Source organism: Mycteria americana, chromosome 1, assembly GCF_035582795.1.
Source record: "Mycteria americana isolate JAX WOST 10 ecotype Jacksonville Zoo and Gardens chromosome 1, USCA_MyAme_1.0, whole genome shotgun sequence".
NCBI lineage: Eukaryota > Metazoa > Chordata > Aves > Ciconiiformes > Ciconiidae > Mycteria > Mycteria americana.
Window position 1 is genome coordinate 214,067,865 of NC_134365.1, and position 17,823 is coordinate 214,085,687.

At 37.7% G+C, this 17,823-nt stretch overlaps 1 protein-coding gene across 2 annotated transcripts in view; it reads right to left on the reverse strand.

Moving 5' to 3' along the window:
- Positions 1-17,823, reverse strand: part of TMEM135 (transmembrane protein 135) — a 189,022-nt gene that overhangs the window by 137,414 nt on the left and 33,785 nt on the right. For both annotated transcript variants that reach the window (XM_075491147.1, XM_075491148.1), the window contains exon 4: positions 10,447-10,480. In XM_075491147.1, the coding sequence (XP_075347262.1) occupies positions 10,447-10,480 (34 nt within the window). The remainder of the gene's footprint in view (positions 1-10,446; positions 10,481-17,823) is intronic.

Consider the following 17,823-nt stretch of genomic DNA (forward strand, 5'->3'; position numbering starts at 1 on the left):
TTTTGAACACAGAATTGAAGCTTTCTTCTTCTATAAAATGAAATCAGTACTCCAAGACTAGTTTTCATAATACTTTATCGATCCCAGAGACCATAAAGAAACAGCTTGCAACAACTATCATCAGCACAAAAAGTGGAAGATTTTAAGGAGGACTGCCAAAGTCTCAGAAAACAAAAATTCTATACATTAAAATTTCCCAGTTTTGTTAAAAGGCAGTAGAGAGACATAGTTGAAGTGGGTATTTATAGATTTTAGCCAATGCATTCAGTTAGCAGTTCTGCTGATCCACCCACCTCTATATCTTTGACTACACACAAACGCCTTTGCCCATTTCCTTTGTGCTCCAACAAGAGCAAGCCGATGAAATTTTGTGTGTTCTTGGTAAATCTGACAATAGGTCATTACAACTGTTCCCCAATACATCAAGAGTTTGCAGAGAACCCAGCTCAAGAACACTTTTCCTTCATTCTTTACGCCTCAGCTTACCATTTGATAAAGTAGATCAGTAATAGCCCACTGCCTCAAATACTGTCTGGTTGTGCACCATGCCCACGGACAGTAGGACACCCACTCTGATTTTCAAGCTTTAGGGAGGACTTCAGGGTTTGGGGTGAGGGAAGGAGTGATGAGCCTGCAGCAGCATTTTATCCGCTTCGCTGAATACTCAGGGCATTTCCCTCCTGACAGCAGCACCTGGACCCCGAGCAGTGTTCTGAAGCAGATGTGACGATGCAAATGGCAAATATTGCTGGAAATGGAAAAAAATCCCTCCCTTCCAAAAAAGTTTCCATTTCTACACCTACATTATCACATAAAGAGAAAGGATTACCAGGCACAGAGGTGTTTAGTATGCATGGAGGTGTTGGGTTGACAGTTGGACTACATGATCTTAGAGGCCTTTTCCAACCTTAATGATTCTATGTTTCCTTTTGTTTAAGGTCCCATCTCAACTTCTTCAGCCCTTGGATTGCATTTTCCCCCCCATTTCTCCCAGAGAAGACCCATCTCCCCTTCTTCCCAAACCTCACAAACTTGGACGCTCGAGAGTTTCTGCTGCCTGGTAAGAGGGACTGCTGCTGAGAGGGGAGGATAATACCTGCGTTTCCTGTAGGTTTGAGGAAGAAAATGTGACAGTTTTGTAAAGAAAAGAAAATGTAAAGATCGGAGGGAAGGGAAGAGGACTGCTGAGATTGTTGTGAAGTAGGAAGAGCAGGAGACTCTTGCTCCCACAAGCCTCCCCCAGAAGACCTCTGAAACCCTTTCCTTCTACCAGGAAAACCCTCAACTTTCTTGAAACACTACTGGGATTTCACCTGCTGGGAAGTCTTGAACTCGCTCTTGACCCACCTTTTTTCATCTATCAAATCATTGCTCACAGTAATTCTTGCAATCAGAAATGCTATATGCACTAGAGATGGGTGTCTGAGAGCTCTTCAGAACCTGAAGCATTACTTTCATCTCAATTACTAACTAGCAAAGAGTTAACTATAAAAGTCAACTAGCTTGCTTTAGCACTTAGTATATTTCTGATATGAAACTCTGCATAAGCTATAAGCTTTATCCAAGAGGTAAATTTCAAAATTGATTTGCAATAGTGACATTTTTCCTAATTCTGGAAAGTCAAACAAGTAGTTATTCACTGTAAAAGGTCACGTTAAAGGAGCATAAAATTAAGTATTACATCGCGCTTTTAACGAGATACACTGGAAAGTTCAAAAATGCAAAGCAGCTTTGCATAGAAAGTAAGAGACAAAGTATTAAAAGTTTTCTCTGACTCTTGCCAAACGTCTTGCTCTGTAGTGATGGATGAGGTTTCCTGAGGCTAAGATGCCAAAGCCAATTAGCCATGTCAATCCACAAGAACGGCAGCTGCCAGGATCTAACTTTATTACTGTATTACTTAACAGTGAAGACATCAGCAATGTTTAAGTTCACATGACTCTTAATTTTAAAACCTGCCTTTAAAGATTTGGGGTGGGGGTAGTGACAATGACCTTAAGTTTCAACCTTTTAAAATCATCAGTGTGTGCCATGAATTACCCCTAATTTGATTGTGTAAAGTATTCTGTTAATCAAATTAGTCTACATCATGCTCTATTCAAAAGAAAGTAAGACTTCAGCTTATTTCCCTCCTCGTATGAGTTTTATGTAATGTTTATGTTTAAAAGTAGCAATTTATTTCAATATTGCCTGTTTCAGTTGCCAAACTTCCTATCCCACAGAATATGGTATGTGTAAAGTATATAGCTTACTCATTTATGGCATCTAATTCTGAATTCCAAAATAAAATTTTTGGAAAGTGTCTTGAGCATTTATCGACTAGAATAAAACATGCCCAAGTCTTTGATTATTTGAAAACATCTGCATTTAATTTCTAAGCAAGGAGTTTGGAAATGTTGATGATACAATACACTTCCCTGCACAGTCACCACAATAAACTCAATGATTCTGTGAAAGGGTAAATTTTTTCTTCCTCTTAGGTGCCTTTGGAATAGATCTGAACATTACTGTCAGGCATTAAAAAGCACTCATTTCTTTTGAATAACTTCCATATTCCTCCAAACTACTCAGAAAAATTTGCTCCTTTTCAAGTAGTCTACTTGAAAGGAGACTCTTCTATTTAGTATCTAACTTTATTAACATCTTAATAGAAACCATTTTGGCTTTTTGCTAACTACTACATTTACACTTCCTTCACTTTACCACTCCAGTATGGCACAACTGGCACATAGTATTAACAGCACCTCTTCCTGAACTGTTCTGTACCCTGGGGATGCTGAGAGAATGAGACAAAAGCAGAACCATAACAAGGTTAACAACAGTTAGAGGTCTTCTGAAGAGAAAACAAGCTTTCTTTTCCACGTTCTTATTCAAAACTGGGTTTAGTTAGTTTTAATTATTTCTAAGCTGGAGGTTTTTAATTATTTCTAAGCTGGAGGTTTTTAATTATTTCTGCAAACACATGTATATACATACCTAGGTATTACAGCAAATAAGAAGCATTAGAAGAGCTTAAGATTAATAAAAGCTAGTTCCCTAGTATTGATTCTACCAGTCAGAGTGCAAACAAAAGGAAAAAGAGACCAGAATGGGTAACAAATATACTCTAGTTATGCAGATCTTTGAATCTGTAAGCCTTCTTGTTTCATTATGATTTTGTCTTTCGAGATGTTTCTGAAAGACAACTTCATATTTTGGGGCTTTATTTTGCAAAATAATCTAAGTGCCATTAGTGCCTGAGAATGCTGTATTTCATTACCATTTAATTATAGAGTATTAAAGATTGCCTATTGAAACCATATAAAAAACACCCCCACATTTCTCACTGAAGCACACCGTCTTCAAGTCTAAACTAACGTGTGATTAGCTTTCTTCTTTCAGATTAGCTCTTTACAACCTAAAGGATAAAAATCCATCAATCTTGGTTCTTTTTCCTGACTTTGGTAAACCAGATTACATCCAAGTCCTCCGTCATTGTCAAAAAGGGCATTTGTGATGCCTGACTGTCCACGCTGTAACATGGACATACCCCAAGTGTCATTCTGAGAAGGAGGGGCTGACTCTGCCTGGCTTTAAACCATGAGACAGAGCAAACAATGTGAAGGCCATAGAACAAATGTCCGACGAGCTCCACCTGAGTATGCCTTCTATGAAATGGAAAAGAGGCAAGTTCCTTGTTTTCCACCTCATTTTTCCACTAAGATCCAGGCAGTATAGAAGCAGAAGCTACAGAAGCTCTCCTAAATCCAGATGACAGAATAGCAGAAAAACACCAGTCTGCAACAAAAGGCAAGACTTACCAAGGAACATCGCAGGACCTGATAGCAGCAGAAGCAAACAACTCTTCACAAAATCCCCAGTTACAATGTAGGCCAAAATAGTAGCAAAAATGCCACTATTAGAACCGGGGATTCAGGACTCTCAGCTGAGCTTCAGACTCGAGATGCATTAAGGAAGAAGCATCCATTAGAACGGTAGCCGCAGGGAAAGCACTAGTGAGTCGATACCGATGTCTAAATTGATACCAGAGAAGACTTGTTTCTTGTTAGCACTAAAATTAAAGGCTTAACTGGTGACAGAAGTTCAAAAACTATCAACTTCAGCCAGCAGCAAGTCAAAACGCCTTTTAAATACCTCCAGGGATGGTGACTCCAGCACTTCCCTGGGCAGCCTGTTCCAGTGCATGACAACCCTTTCAGGGAAGAAATTTTTCCTAATATCCAGTCTAAACCAAATATCAAAATACTTGTGCTGTTCTAACAACTTATAAAACAGAGAAAATAAGACTACTTACTATTCTAAGAACAAAGCTAGCCTGCAAGAAGGAACTAAGCAATGGTTTTACTTCAACTGACACGCTATAGACTCAAAAGGTGACAACACAAGGAATGAAAGGGGAATCTACCCTGGACACCATTAGAGAATAAATATACATGGTCCCTGCCAGCTGCTGCTGTAACCAAAGCCACTGTCACCTCAGAAGAGGGGTGCAGATAACAGTGACAAAGCAAGGAAGAGATGGTGGCAGGACAGGTAGCATCCAGGGAGACAAGTATCTCAAGCCTTTACTTGATGCACTTTCAGTTATAGAGATTACTTCTGAAATGTTACAAAACTAAAAAAAAATTCCAGGTATTCCTATCTCAGCAAATAAGCTAAAAGAATAGGTAAGCTCCTCCATCCTGGCAGTCCTTGTATAACGTTAATACTAAGAATCACATGAGAGCACACAAGAAAATTTTAATTATCTAAAAAGAAAAGGCAGGAGTGGTCAAATCCATTTTACTAGAACCCAGTGCTTCTAAAAACTTTAGAATTTGTATTGGGTAAAAGTAAATCCATCCACCCTTCTTCATTCTGGATTGCCTCCATCTTTTGACTAAAACTGAATTGTTCCCAGTGGAGAAGAAAAGGAGCCAGTCGGTACCTTGTTTATAGAAAGTCAGTTTAGTAAGTTCAAACAGAAAACATTTTCTTGTGTTACGATAAATAAACCATGTAACCAAATATAATGGTTTGCCAAAACAAACGGGACAAGTTAAATACTTATTATTTCACAGAATTATCAATGAAGAAGTGACAATCACGAACTTTTTTTTTATTTTAAAGGATATTTCTGAAATGGTATACATTTTATAGCATATAAGAGCACTAGGTGATAATTTCTCAGAGTTGCAAGTTATGCAAATGACAGAAACCTGGTTTTACAGTCAAACAGCACATTACTAAAAAAAAAAACTTCAACCTGTATTATTCATAGTATCCTCCAGCATTTAATTGCAGCTGGCACAAGGTATTTCTTGAAACATCCGTAACAACTCAGACACATTGGCAATTTTGTACAGAAAGCACTTGATAAGTTGGTGAGAAAAATCACTCAGGAATGCGCAGTGTCAGAGCACTTCTTGTGTGCACATACCTGCCTTTACAATATTACCAGTTTGCCTTTAGCAAAAATTTAAAACTACAGGATCAGCAAAAGCACAGCTTAAAAGTGGATTTCTGTTGTTACTTTTTCTTTTGCCATAGCAAGTCTCACTCCTCTTTCTTTCATCCCTCCATGTATCACCTCCACAAAGTATGAAACAATAACAACAAATTTACTGTATGTGGAAAGTGATACTGGAGGGCCCTTGGTTCAAATGTTTGAACCATGTTCTATATTGTGTCATATCTCTATCAGGCTTGGTATCTACTTTGCTGCCTGCGTGTATCTTAAATTAGGCTAATGGCTTTGATTTTTTTAAAATATTGCAAAGCATGAGGATTTAGTGATATTTTGAATCACTATGACTTCCATCCTGTAAAAAACCATACAAATATCTGGAGTTAAAACTGACTGAAGAGCACTGGATACTCTTTTCTCCATTAGATTCTGAGGGATTTCTTTTTAAGTCTGTGCTTCAGCATTTTTGCATGCTCCTAGACCAAATATTTCAAGCTTTAAGAGCACAACTTACATGCAGCCTTCGCATTGACTGGTTGGAATAAACAAAGATACAGCCAAAATGAACCCAGATTTAGTCTACTTATGCAACTGAAAAACAATTCAACTGTGAAACTTCTTGGACTACTTTAAAACGGCAAGAAACTTTGTGCTCAGCTGTATTACTTGTTCTCTACCATAGACAAAAGCAGAGCATCACCCACTGTAATGCCTTTGATCAACTTGTTCGGTTCAGTATTTGTTTAACGTGAACAGTAATTCAGAGTCACTTTAACTCTTCCTTAATTGGACTTGAAATACAAATTAAAAAAGTATTTCTGAAATAGCAGACATCGGGAAGGGAAGGAGTTGGTACGTCTGAACAGAACAGCAATGAGGTAAACAGGCTCTCAGCTTCATCAGCAGGCTGTTAAAGTGAACATGGTCACAGCAGCTCTCAGACGTTTTCCAGAAAACGTCACAAGTTTGGACGTACAAAATGTTGAAGGTCTTCCCTTATTGCACTCTTCTTACACTCTTGACTGTCCTCTCAGCATTTCTATTCACTATCATTGGTCTTTAATGTATGATCACCATATTGCAGTGCATCTGGGAAGATGTACCCTTCCTTTCACACTTTACTTCATACTACTGATGACAAGCATGGCTGTATTTTTCTTACTTTAAAACAGTATCTCCTCCTTGCTATAGGACCTATGTACAATACTTCGTAAGTGGCAGATGCACTGATGACCCAACATCAGCATAACAATAAATAAAACACGGGATCTTCATATTTCTGTGTAAACTTTATCCAGATGCAATTGCTGACAACAATTTCTCCAACTCCCATATCCAGGACTTCAATAATACCATCTCTCTTCCTGGGCTCTTGCTAAATTTCTCTTCATATTAATTGCAACAAAATTCATCCTTTCCTTTCCCTGCAAACCCATCATTTTCTTTATCATCTGCTCACTGCTTTAACTAGAATAGACTCTACATTTTCTCATCTTTCTTCCGCTTGTTATACTTGTAACACTCCCACAAACCAAATCCCATTACGTCAGCCCAGCTCCAGTCCCTTCGTGTCTCTTGCCACAATAAATTCTCATTTCTCATCTTTAGCTTGTCCTTCTCTGCCTCCTTTTCTTCCTAGTCTTATTTTTCAAATTTATACCTTTCCACTCCCTAATGCGCTCTCCATGGCTGGGCCAGATTCCTACACCTTCTCCTCCCATCACACTCAAGAACCATTCCTCAACAGCATCACTCTGCCTTTTGCATCCAGCTGCCTTATCTTATGCTTGAGCTTTACATCGTTTAACCCGTGACCCTCAAGAGCAACTTGTTAATATTAACATTTCCAATTTTGCAAGTACAACACCCTACATTAGCAGCCATAGTACAAAACAAAGAAAGTCTTTGATACAGTGATGCACAGTTTGAATTTCAAACATTCCACGTAAAGAAACTTCCATTTTTTTCTGATAAAGGAAGAAAAAAAAAAAAGGCATTTTGTAGTTCAGTATATACTAGGATAACTGCCTCTTCAGTGTAGCATTTCAATAACAACATATCAATTTTCCTAAATTTTTGTTTCTTAAAAGTTTTATATCAAATTGGCCCTAGTCCAGACTAGTCTCTTCCTATAGCGCATATCAAAGGCAGCCTTTGTTTGTTTTGTTTGCAACACAAAAAAATTCCTAATCCAAAGACATGGCTTCTTCAACTTAAAAGGAACAACTCATCTGTTGAGCTGTTCACAATGAAGTATGCCATAACTGTTTTAAAACATAAGAGCTATACGTCTTTCTCATGGTCAGTCATTAATATCATCTAATTTTCCAGATAAAAATAACTGAAGAGATTACATTTCACTTTCCACCTTTTGTTGGAATCTTGGGGTTCCTTTTGATCTCAAATTATCCATGAAGGATTATCTTATATGTTCACTACCAACGCGTCTCTTACGATCCTAGAAATCTCTTGACTTTAACATGTGCAATCCAAAATAGAACTTGAAAGGCTCCGTGCTTCTGTGTGGTCCACAGCACTGACTACTGCTACTCTGCTCCGGGGTATTACAGAAACATCAGGTCTCAGAGTGTAACTACTTAAAAATTTCCAAACCCACATGTTCAACAATGTTAGGGCTCAGGCATACTAATTTACTTCTAAAAACTCTGACTGACTTCCAGTGAGAAGCTCAGAAGTTGATTTTAGACTCTGCATATCAAAATTAAAACTACATATCCTTCACTCCTATACTTATTTCTCGTTCTTATCTAAAAAAAAAAAAAATCCAAGCCCTGAAGTGCATTGCTGTATAGCTTCAATTTAACAGAAAGCTAGTCTAGGAAAGCATTTTTATTCGATTTTTCCATAAAGCATATATAACCTAAACAGCTTTTTTTTTTCTGTCATTTTATTGTGTAAGCAGCAAGGAAATGCAACTGGGGAGTTCAGGTTGACATAAATCTATAATCACTGATTTATTTAAAATGAGCCAGGACACTTATTCATATGTTTCTAGTAGCTTTCAGATTAGAAATCAATAAAAATGTCACCTTTAGAACAAGAGTCCTTAGACCCACTGCCTTTCATGTTCCACTGCATTTCCCTCACTGAACTGAGAAACAGCAGCCATGCATAAAGACTTTAACACACCTTTCCCCTTTTCACTAAGTAAATTCATCTCTGAGGACAAATTGTCACGCATTGCCAACAGGACAATAGAAGTAAAATTTTCTGATTTAAAAGCCCTAATACGGCTATAAAAATTCACTGCAGCTACAGTCATAATATTGCTTATAACCACCAATAAGCCTAATTACAATTAGCTCCTGTCTGTCTAACTGGGCGAAGACACACATGAAGAATCAAACAAAAAGCCTCAATTATTATTGCTCAGACTGCAAAACACAGTTTAGCAAAACGGGAAACAAAACAAAGGAATACATTTAGTTCAATGAATAACTTAATAGGTCCTGACACTAGTTTTACAGAATGCAAGAAATGCAGTGTAATTTCACAATCCAGCTGCCATCATTAATGATTAAAATTTGCCAGCTTTCAGAATGGGGCATGCTGCAATCTAAAGATGACAGAAATAAATGTTTTAAAGGCTTAGTAAATTTATAAGTGAATCTTATCAAAGCATATAAAGTTCTAAACCAAAGACAAGCAACACAAATAGGGAAACAATTACAGTGATTACACAGCTTTCTAACGAGTATGATATGATCAAGGGCAGTTTACGAAGCAAATTCTGGTAGCTCTGAGTTCACCAAAGAGTTGTGACTAAAATAAACCATTATGCGGAAGAGAATATCCATTGCATTGAATGGCGTCAATAAAACGTAACTGCATCAGTTGGCTTTTTCCTTATAACACCGTCCAATATCATGTGAACTGTGTGGCATTGCAGCTTAAGAGCAGTGAATGTCATGAAAGCTTTCTCAGAATTGGGATACCCAGAGGTGCTGCTATTTAAGCACAACTATTCCACCCTTCTCTTGAAAAGTCCACCCCAAATGAATGATGACATGCCCAACTAATTATCACCATTTTTATAACCTCTGTTTCCCGAACAAGGAGTTTCTATACACAGTTGCTCTTTTGAATTCAGGGAAAACGTCAAACCTTTCAAGGTTAACACATCCTCGTAGGAATCCAACTTTGTTCCCACATGTTATTGCAGGTCTGAATATCTAATTAATTAAATTTCAAGAAAGGGATTTTTCATCTTTTCAAATTAGGAAAAAAACTTTACAAAGAAAAGTAATCCTAAAGGATATTGTATGAGCCATCCAAGTCAAGCAGCTATAAAAGTTAAAATGAAGTTAAAATAAAAATAGAAGTCAAAATCAAATAAAATAATTAAATAATTAAAATAAAAGTTAAAATAAAAACCTCAGATAATTCTTTTGGCGTAATAAAATCACTTCTAAAGTAGTATGATCATGTAACAGAAGTATTATATATTTACAAGAAGTTAATGCACAAAGTGCCATTTAGATAAATTCCCTACTGTTATGTATTTGAATGAGATTACAAGGAATATTACACAAAAAAATTTAAATCTATACAACCATGTGGTAAAGATGTTTACATGTGCAGTATTTCATATCAGTTTGAGAAACAATTAATTACAAAACTAAAGTATATGGTGTTGGATTACTCCTCTGCAAAATAACGAACACTAAAAGTACCAGATGCCATTCTGCTATGGAGGGCATATATAAAACAACACGTTTTCCTGGGGCTATGATACAAGAAATTTTGAGCACAGCACAATGAAATACATTTCAGCCTCTGCTTTACAGCTACTTCCAAAAGACCTACAGTCACAATTTGCTCCTAAGATAATTTTTTTTACCTAATAACACATAATTCTTAAAGAAAAAGAAAAATCCTGGAAGCATTAAAAAGGCAATTAATCTCAGCATCAATTTTAAACAAGATACATTTCCAATGAATCTTACATATTTTTATTCTTGAAATAAAGGACTACTTACTTGATTGGCCATGTAAATTGTGAGGAGACCTCTCCTATAAACAGAAATGATAAAATTAGTGAATGAATTAAACATTTTTTGCACACTGAAGAAAAACACTTTAAGCATTAAGAATATTTTATTAAAGAAGAGAGTTTAAAAAACAGATTATTGATGGAGTATGAATCATTACCACCCTATAGAAAAATAAGTATGAAACCAAAATAGCACCTTGATAGCATGGTATCCAAAGCGGTGAGGAATTACATGAACCAGGTTATATATAGCAACTTGCTACTGCACAAGTCCCGAAGCCTTCATGAAGGGGCAGGGCACCTTGAATTACACAGCACTTATCACAAAATAAAAGCCTACACATGAGCTGGTAACGTAAACATACAAACTGTGGCCAAAGCCCAAGTTAAATTGTGAATTTACAGAAAACTGCTTGTGTCTAAGCTTCTGTTTTGTGACCAGTGCTAGGTAACTGAAGGCACCTTAGCCCTTCTACTTACATTATCATGAAAAGTGTTTTCTGCTGAGACCGATGATGCAGAAATCTTGGCTCAAACCAGTATACCCTGCCTTTTCTAGTTGAGAGTCACAATGCCAACACTGCCCTGGCACAGCTGCCACCATTTTCTCTTCTAACCTTTACTTAATTTGGGGGGGTTTTTTCCCCTTCTATTTTCAGATCTGTCCCTATGTCTCAGCCCATAGATCACACTGCTATTTAGATAGAAAAAGTATAAACTTGAGCCCACGCTCTCACGCTTTTGCTGATGCTACTGCAGCACAAGACCAAAACTGAACTCTTGACTACGCAGATGTGAGCTGCTCCAGTAACAGACTGTATTAGATGTCACGGTAGGGTCCAGATGAAGAAACCACAGTTATTTTCTGTACATCATACGCAAGTCACCATTGGCCTCAAGAAAGTGGAAAACCTTTCTGCAGATTTGCTTTGCCCTCATTCCTTCCTCCTCTTCTGCAAAGATTAGCTTAGAGACTATGGGCAAAGGCTGGAAAACCCAGTTTCAGTATTTCTTGACTGGAATGCTGTTCTTAACTTCTTGATTTTACTGTCAGCCTTGTAGCATTTGGGATTTTTCTTATGTCCCCACTGCTGTTACACACAAAATTTGAAACTAACATAGAAAGCACCACATGGTTAACCGTTGAAGTTTCTCAATATGGAACTGAGTTTATAACCTGATCTCATCTTTGTCTTCACGTCATTCAGGGTTTTTTTTATACTGCTACTACATGAATAACAAAGGTCCAACCCAGGCTTGTATGTTCCATTTTGTCATGAGACTTTAACTTTTCAAGCATTCGTAGAGTGCTTAAGAGAATGGTATGTTAACTGAACATATCTTGCTATCATGTCAGTTGAAGAGGCAAGCAAACCAAAATCACAGGTAGCAGGAAACAGGTAAATTCCTACTGCATAGTTCCCAGGCTTCAACCATCTGAAAAAAAGTTTATTCAGTATTTTCTGACCCCATGTTTAGGTGTTTATAACTTTGCCAAGTTACACATCCAGATCAAGGTTTTTCACAGCAGATATCTAAGGTACGGGGATATATTTCACATCACGTTGAATTTGCAGGAAGCAGCGATGCACCATCTTGAGTTCCACAAGTTGCTCTCTATTTACAGGGAAGATTCAAATTTGGCTTAAGTTCAAAACTTTAACTAGCAAAATCAGTTTGGGTTTTGGTTTTTGTTTTGTTTTGTGCAGAGTTACGCATCTGCTCTTTGTATGCCTTCTCCACCTGGTACCACTCTGTGCCAGGTATTAGAAACAAGACTCTAGCACAGAAACCTAAGGAAAAAAAAGCCTGAATCTAAAGATTTAGTGAGGATGAGGCACACAAGAAAAAAAAAAGATAACAGACAGGGAATAGGGTCTGTAAACGTTAAAGCAAAGAGACCTATACAACTTGTAATAAAGCATCAAAATACTGCATGATGTTTCTGACCAGGAAGGGGTGAAAACTCACCTCGTGTAATAGATGAATTCAACTCTCAAGCTGGTCTGTAAACAATCACCTAGTCTTTCAGCCGATTAGCGCAGATGATAAAATAATATTGGTGTCCTGACCCTCCTGATTACCAAACTGGCAGCCAATACAGTTCTGTGTACTGTAAATTTTAATTTGTTCTTGTGGGGAAAAATAGTGGATATTTCGTGTTTCTTGGAATTTTTTTTTTTTTTACTCCTGTAATAGTATTAAAAGTTTAGGATAAATATCCCAGCACTCAGCTGTTTGGAAACACAGAATTAAATTTAGAATGAAAGCTAACCTGGTAACTCAATACACTTTGAGTATTCTGGAAAACATCAGAACTTCAGTAACTTCCTGCAGTAACACACTTACCTGCGAGAAGCTACCACCAGGTACTGAGTGACAGACGCAGCTTTAAGAATGTTATGTGTGCATTCACGATTGTATTATATATAGCATGCATAAAACAGCATGACTATTGTATGTGCACATAATTTACTTGGTGGATTCTCTCCTTCAGTCTCTATGTCACACAGGCAGGGATGGCACGCAGGCAGGGTCTTTTAGCCTCCCACTGAATTTTAAGTACTAAAAAACTAAGAATTTGATCTAACAAAGTTTTAGCTTCTATTGTGGTCCCTTTTGGATAAGCGTAAAATGTAACTCGCCAACTGCAAAGACAAAGAAAGGAAAAGGGGCTAGAGAAGAGGAAGGAAAGAAATCAGAAGCTGCAGTGCAGCTGCAGCGAGACCAATGCGAGAAGTAGGTGGTCAGGAGGAGGGAAAGCGTGCAGACGACGAATGTGCACAAGGAAGTAACTTCCGGAGCTGAAAATACAGAAAGTTGCTAGATGACATCATCTGAAAGTGCCTTCGGTAAGCCTGTCTCTATCTGCTGCTGTACAAAGCCCTGGCTAACTCCAAGCAGAAAGTTTTAATTCTGTGACTGTTTGGGGGGCAAAGGAAAAAAAAAAAAAAAAAAGGACTCTTCCTGGCCCTGTGCAATGTGACCCAGCAAGCCTAACCCAACCCTGAACTCGGTGGAACTTCAGAAAACGTTGCACTGTTTTGTAGCAATGACAGCTGATGGAAAACAGGACAGAAAGATGGAGGTAGGCCAAGCAAAAGGGTCACTGGTACAACCCAAGGATTGTATTAAAACTGCATCTGGTAAATAAGAGAAGAATATAATTGGGAAATGGTATTACAAGAGCAGGAAATAATTAAACAACAAAAATAATTAATCAGCCATGTCTAACCACCTGCTTTGGGGAGGTTTAAAGATACTAATAAATGGCTAAAATTGCACCCCCAAAGTCCATGAACCAGTGCTTGAATGTTAATCTCAGGAGCACCAACATCAGCAGGTCGTTATACCAGTGACGGTCCAGCAAGGTCACTACAGGAAAGCCCAAGCAAATGCACATAAATCCTTACTGCCCCTTCCTCCTCCATCATCTCTGTCTCATGCCATTTTCTTCCAGAGGCCGCTCTCATCAAGATCTTCATTTTGGCTTCCCACTGCCTCCCTCTCACCTCTTCAATTGACAGCATCTCCCATACTCTGCTCTGTTTCTAATGCGATCTTTAATTGGGGAAGGAAAAACACAAGCTAGGAGCAAAATTCATGAGTGGCAGACCAAGGCTGAACTAGGACAAGGATGTAAGTCAGCATCCAAGAAAGCTGCATCTGTGGGACAAGACATGGGATGGCACATCCTGGTCCATCCTGCCAGTCTGTTGTGTTAAATTAAAGAACCGAAGAAAAATTGTTCTGAAAAAGTCTTAACAAGACTGGTATCTTTTACCTGAAAAGGAGGATTGCACAAAAGCAATCACATTTTTTAATTACCGTTTAATTCAAGTACCAAAGAGCAGCAGTGTTTACCACACTTTTCATTTTGTTTCTTCTTTTTTTCCCCCAGTTCCACTTTCACATGAATTTTCTTGTATGCTTGTTAGAGAACTGAGCAGGCAATGTCTCAAGAGTTTAGTTATTCAGCACAGGTCACGTCATCTGTGGCTGAACAATTTCAATCTTCTTGATTCCACTTTTAATGTTTAAATTACAGCAGACCACAGGCTTCCGGAAGATCATTCTCTTGTTCATTTATACCTTCCTCAAAGAAAAGTTTCACTTGATAAAATTTGCTTTTCGGACAACTCGGTAATGTTCAGACCAAATTGTAACAGCAATAGCTCTTAAACTATGGCCTATAAACCTCAACAGAGAACCACATACTTTTGTGATTGCACTGCCCAGAGGAAAGAGTCTAAAATAACTGTTAAAAAAACCAAAAAGCTATAGGATAAAAATAGCAAGGAAGCCTAGCAGTGTACTGGGCTGTATTACCAGAAGTGTAGGTAAGAGGTCAAGGGAAATGATTAATTCCCTTTACTTGGCACTCACTACACCACCCAGAGTACTGCGCCCAGTTTTGGTCCCCAATACAAAACAGGCAATGATCAACCAGCAGGGAGGACTACAGGCATGGCCAGGGAGATTTTGACTTGACCTGAGGAAACAGCGTTTTCTCCATCAAGACAGCAAAGCATCGGAACAGGGACCCAGAGGGGTTGTTGGACCTTTGTCCTTAGTTGTTTGCAAGGCTGACCGGACAAATCCCTAAGCAAGCTGGTCTGAACTCAGTGCTGGTCCTGCTCCGAGCAGGAGCTGCACTAGCTGACTTCCCAAGGCTCATCTGAACAGTTCTATCCATCTACAGAAAAAAAAGGGTGGAAAGCAACTTCAAAATATCATACATAATTTTTTCCACAGATTATAAAATCAGAAAAGATTACAGTGATAAATAGTCTGGCTTCCTAACTAATATAAAACACAAATTAGCCACTTCTTTAAAAAGATCAAGTTTGTCTTTAAGTATTTCCAATGAAGTCACCACAACCACTGATAAGTTATTCTAATGCTACTTACCTTTACAATTTGCACCCTACTTTACACAGGAATGTGTCCAGTCACTGAAAGCGATTACTTCCTCACCTCCACTGTAATATTAGAGAGTCCAACCAAGTCACCCACATACCATTTCTTAAACAAAAACTGAGCTCCTTCAGTTTTCCCACAATGTTCCCTAAGATTTTAATCACACTCATGGCTCTTTACTGAAACTGTCCCAATTTTTCAGAACTCGTCTTCAAGGATTTAAAATGAAAATACAAGAAATAAAAAACAGATTAAAGATTTCCTGTTCTCTGTTTAATCAATAGTATTTTAAAGTCAAAGAAATCAGCAAGTGCCACCCTCAGACTTTGAATGCATCTGCCTGTGAGCAAGGTATTTATATTTTCATGCAAGTGCTGTAAATTCTGGAAAACTTATCTGGTTGAGGCCAAAGCCCAATTCCCCTTACACACAAGTTAAAAATCCTATTCGTACCAACAGAAGCAATGACAACTGTCTAAATCTGCATGCCAACATATTGTTTGTGGAACAGTTTCCTAAAGAATGTTTTCTTGCTTAGCTTAACACTTTATAAAATTCAAAGAATAACTTTACTTTAACAAGTAGCATGAGCTTTTGCTTCATATAATAGCAAATCACACAAAATACCAATTTTTAAAATACAACCAAGATGTTTTTTCCTGTGAAACTCACTGCCAGTTCTCTCTCCTTAGTTATGGTTTTCCTTCAATATACTTATGGTTTTCCTTAAATATAGAGTTGTTGCTAAGCTAAAAAAAAAAAAACCAAACCCACAACAAAAAAACAAAACAAAACAAAAAACCCCTTGCCTGAAGGTGGGATGAATCCTCAGAACATGCTTATGCTCATGGCAATTTTACCTTAAATTATTGCAACCACAGCAGCACTCAAAAAAAATTTCCAACAGAAAGCAAACACCTTCTCTTTCTCTAAACAGCCAGAGAAGAGAGGTAGGCGCCTGTCATTTTTAAGCTATTCCTCTCTCAATACTCATTCCTCCTTTTGAATATTTATTTCTGTCATATGTTTTGCCTTGCCCTGTCCATCTGTCTAATACGCAGCACTCCAGTCCCTGCGGTTTTCTCATCAAGAACTTTATTTTGGCAATACGAAGTTTGAAGCATTGTTTTCTCTATTGCCTTGTTTCAGTCAAACCACAAACCTTTCTGAGTAGACATCCTGAAATCTAAACATTCACTGCAATTAAACAAACATATTTGAACTACTATAATCGCATTTTTTACCAGTCTTGTGTTTTTTATGATCACATATTTTTCTTGCTCAAAACTAAAGAGGAAATAAGTGACCAAATCAGAAATAACAGGAAATAACTACAGCAAGATGAATACCACTATGTACAAAATTCACATAAATTGACTAAACAGGCACCTCTTTCAGTGAGAATAGCTCTAGGTGTGAGCTGGAACAGTGAGCCAGTAAATTCACACCACAGGGCAAGGTACACACTGGGGCAAGTACACCCAGGCCCCATACTCTCCTACAGCTCTTGTAACCCAGCGTACAGCAGCAGTTAGTAGTAGAGGTGGCTAGAAGGAGCCTGAAGATGGATAAAGCAGCATGTTAAAAATCTTTATGCATGCAATTAAGAGAACATGTTCTCTCATTACACAGCCTCACTGATGGGTTATGTTTCTCCATGTATATAGTAAATTCAAACAGTTAGGGCGCAAAAACCCATGAAATAAAAATATCCAACTCACTGCTAAGACAAGAATAGTTTTAGCTTTGCTATAAAACTTTCTAACTTCATCCCCAGTGCAAAACGTCATGTTCCTACTATTTGCTTTTCCAAAAATTCTTAGTCTTGTCAAACCAGTAAGCCTGACCTGAGAATAAATAGGTACTAGAATGAAACAAGTCAAACTTACCTTTTCTTGTGACCTATACGACAAGATTAGAACTACGCACGGCTTTAACATAGTGTATTTATTAAAAAATACATTTTTAATAAGTTTTCTACAAATTCAAGTTTGAATTTTATATGAATACCACTGTTCATTGAGTCTGCTGCATATTCTGGTAGTTATCACCTTATTTTAACTCATAATCCTTTTTTGGATTCTCTACAATTCTAAGAAATCACAAATAAAACTACTTTCAAAGGCATCAGTGGATTCAAAGGTATATATGGGCTGGAATGTAAAAAAAAAAAGGTAAGGAGCACATAACTTATGCTGTACTGACTTGTTATAGTAAAATTTGAGAACATTTGTCCTTTTTTAAAAAAAAAAAAAAGAAAGAAAGAAAGAGTTAACTCTGGCTTTAATTTCTGAACATAAACTAAGAAGCTAACATAATAGTTTGTAATGGCTCCCCAGACAGGATTTGTGGTCTGCAAAAACAGGAAGAATTCCTCCCCCCAGCTTCCCTCCCCCACACACTGTAAAACACACCACTTTATAACCTGCAGAATTAAATCAAA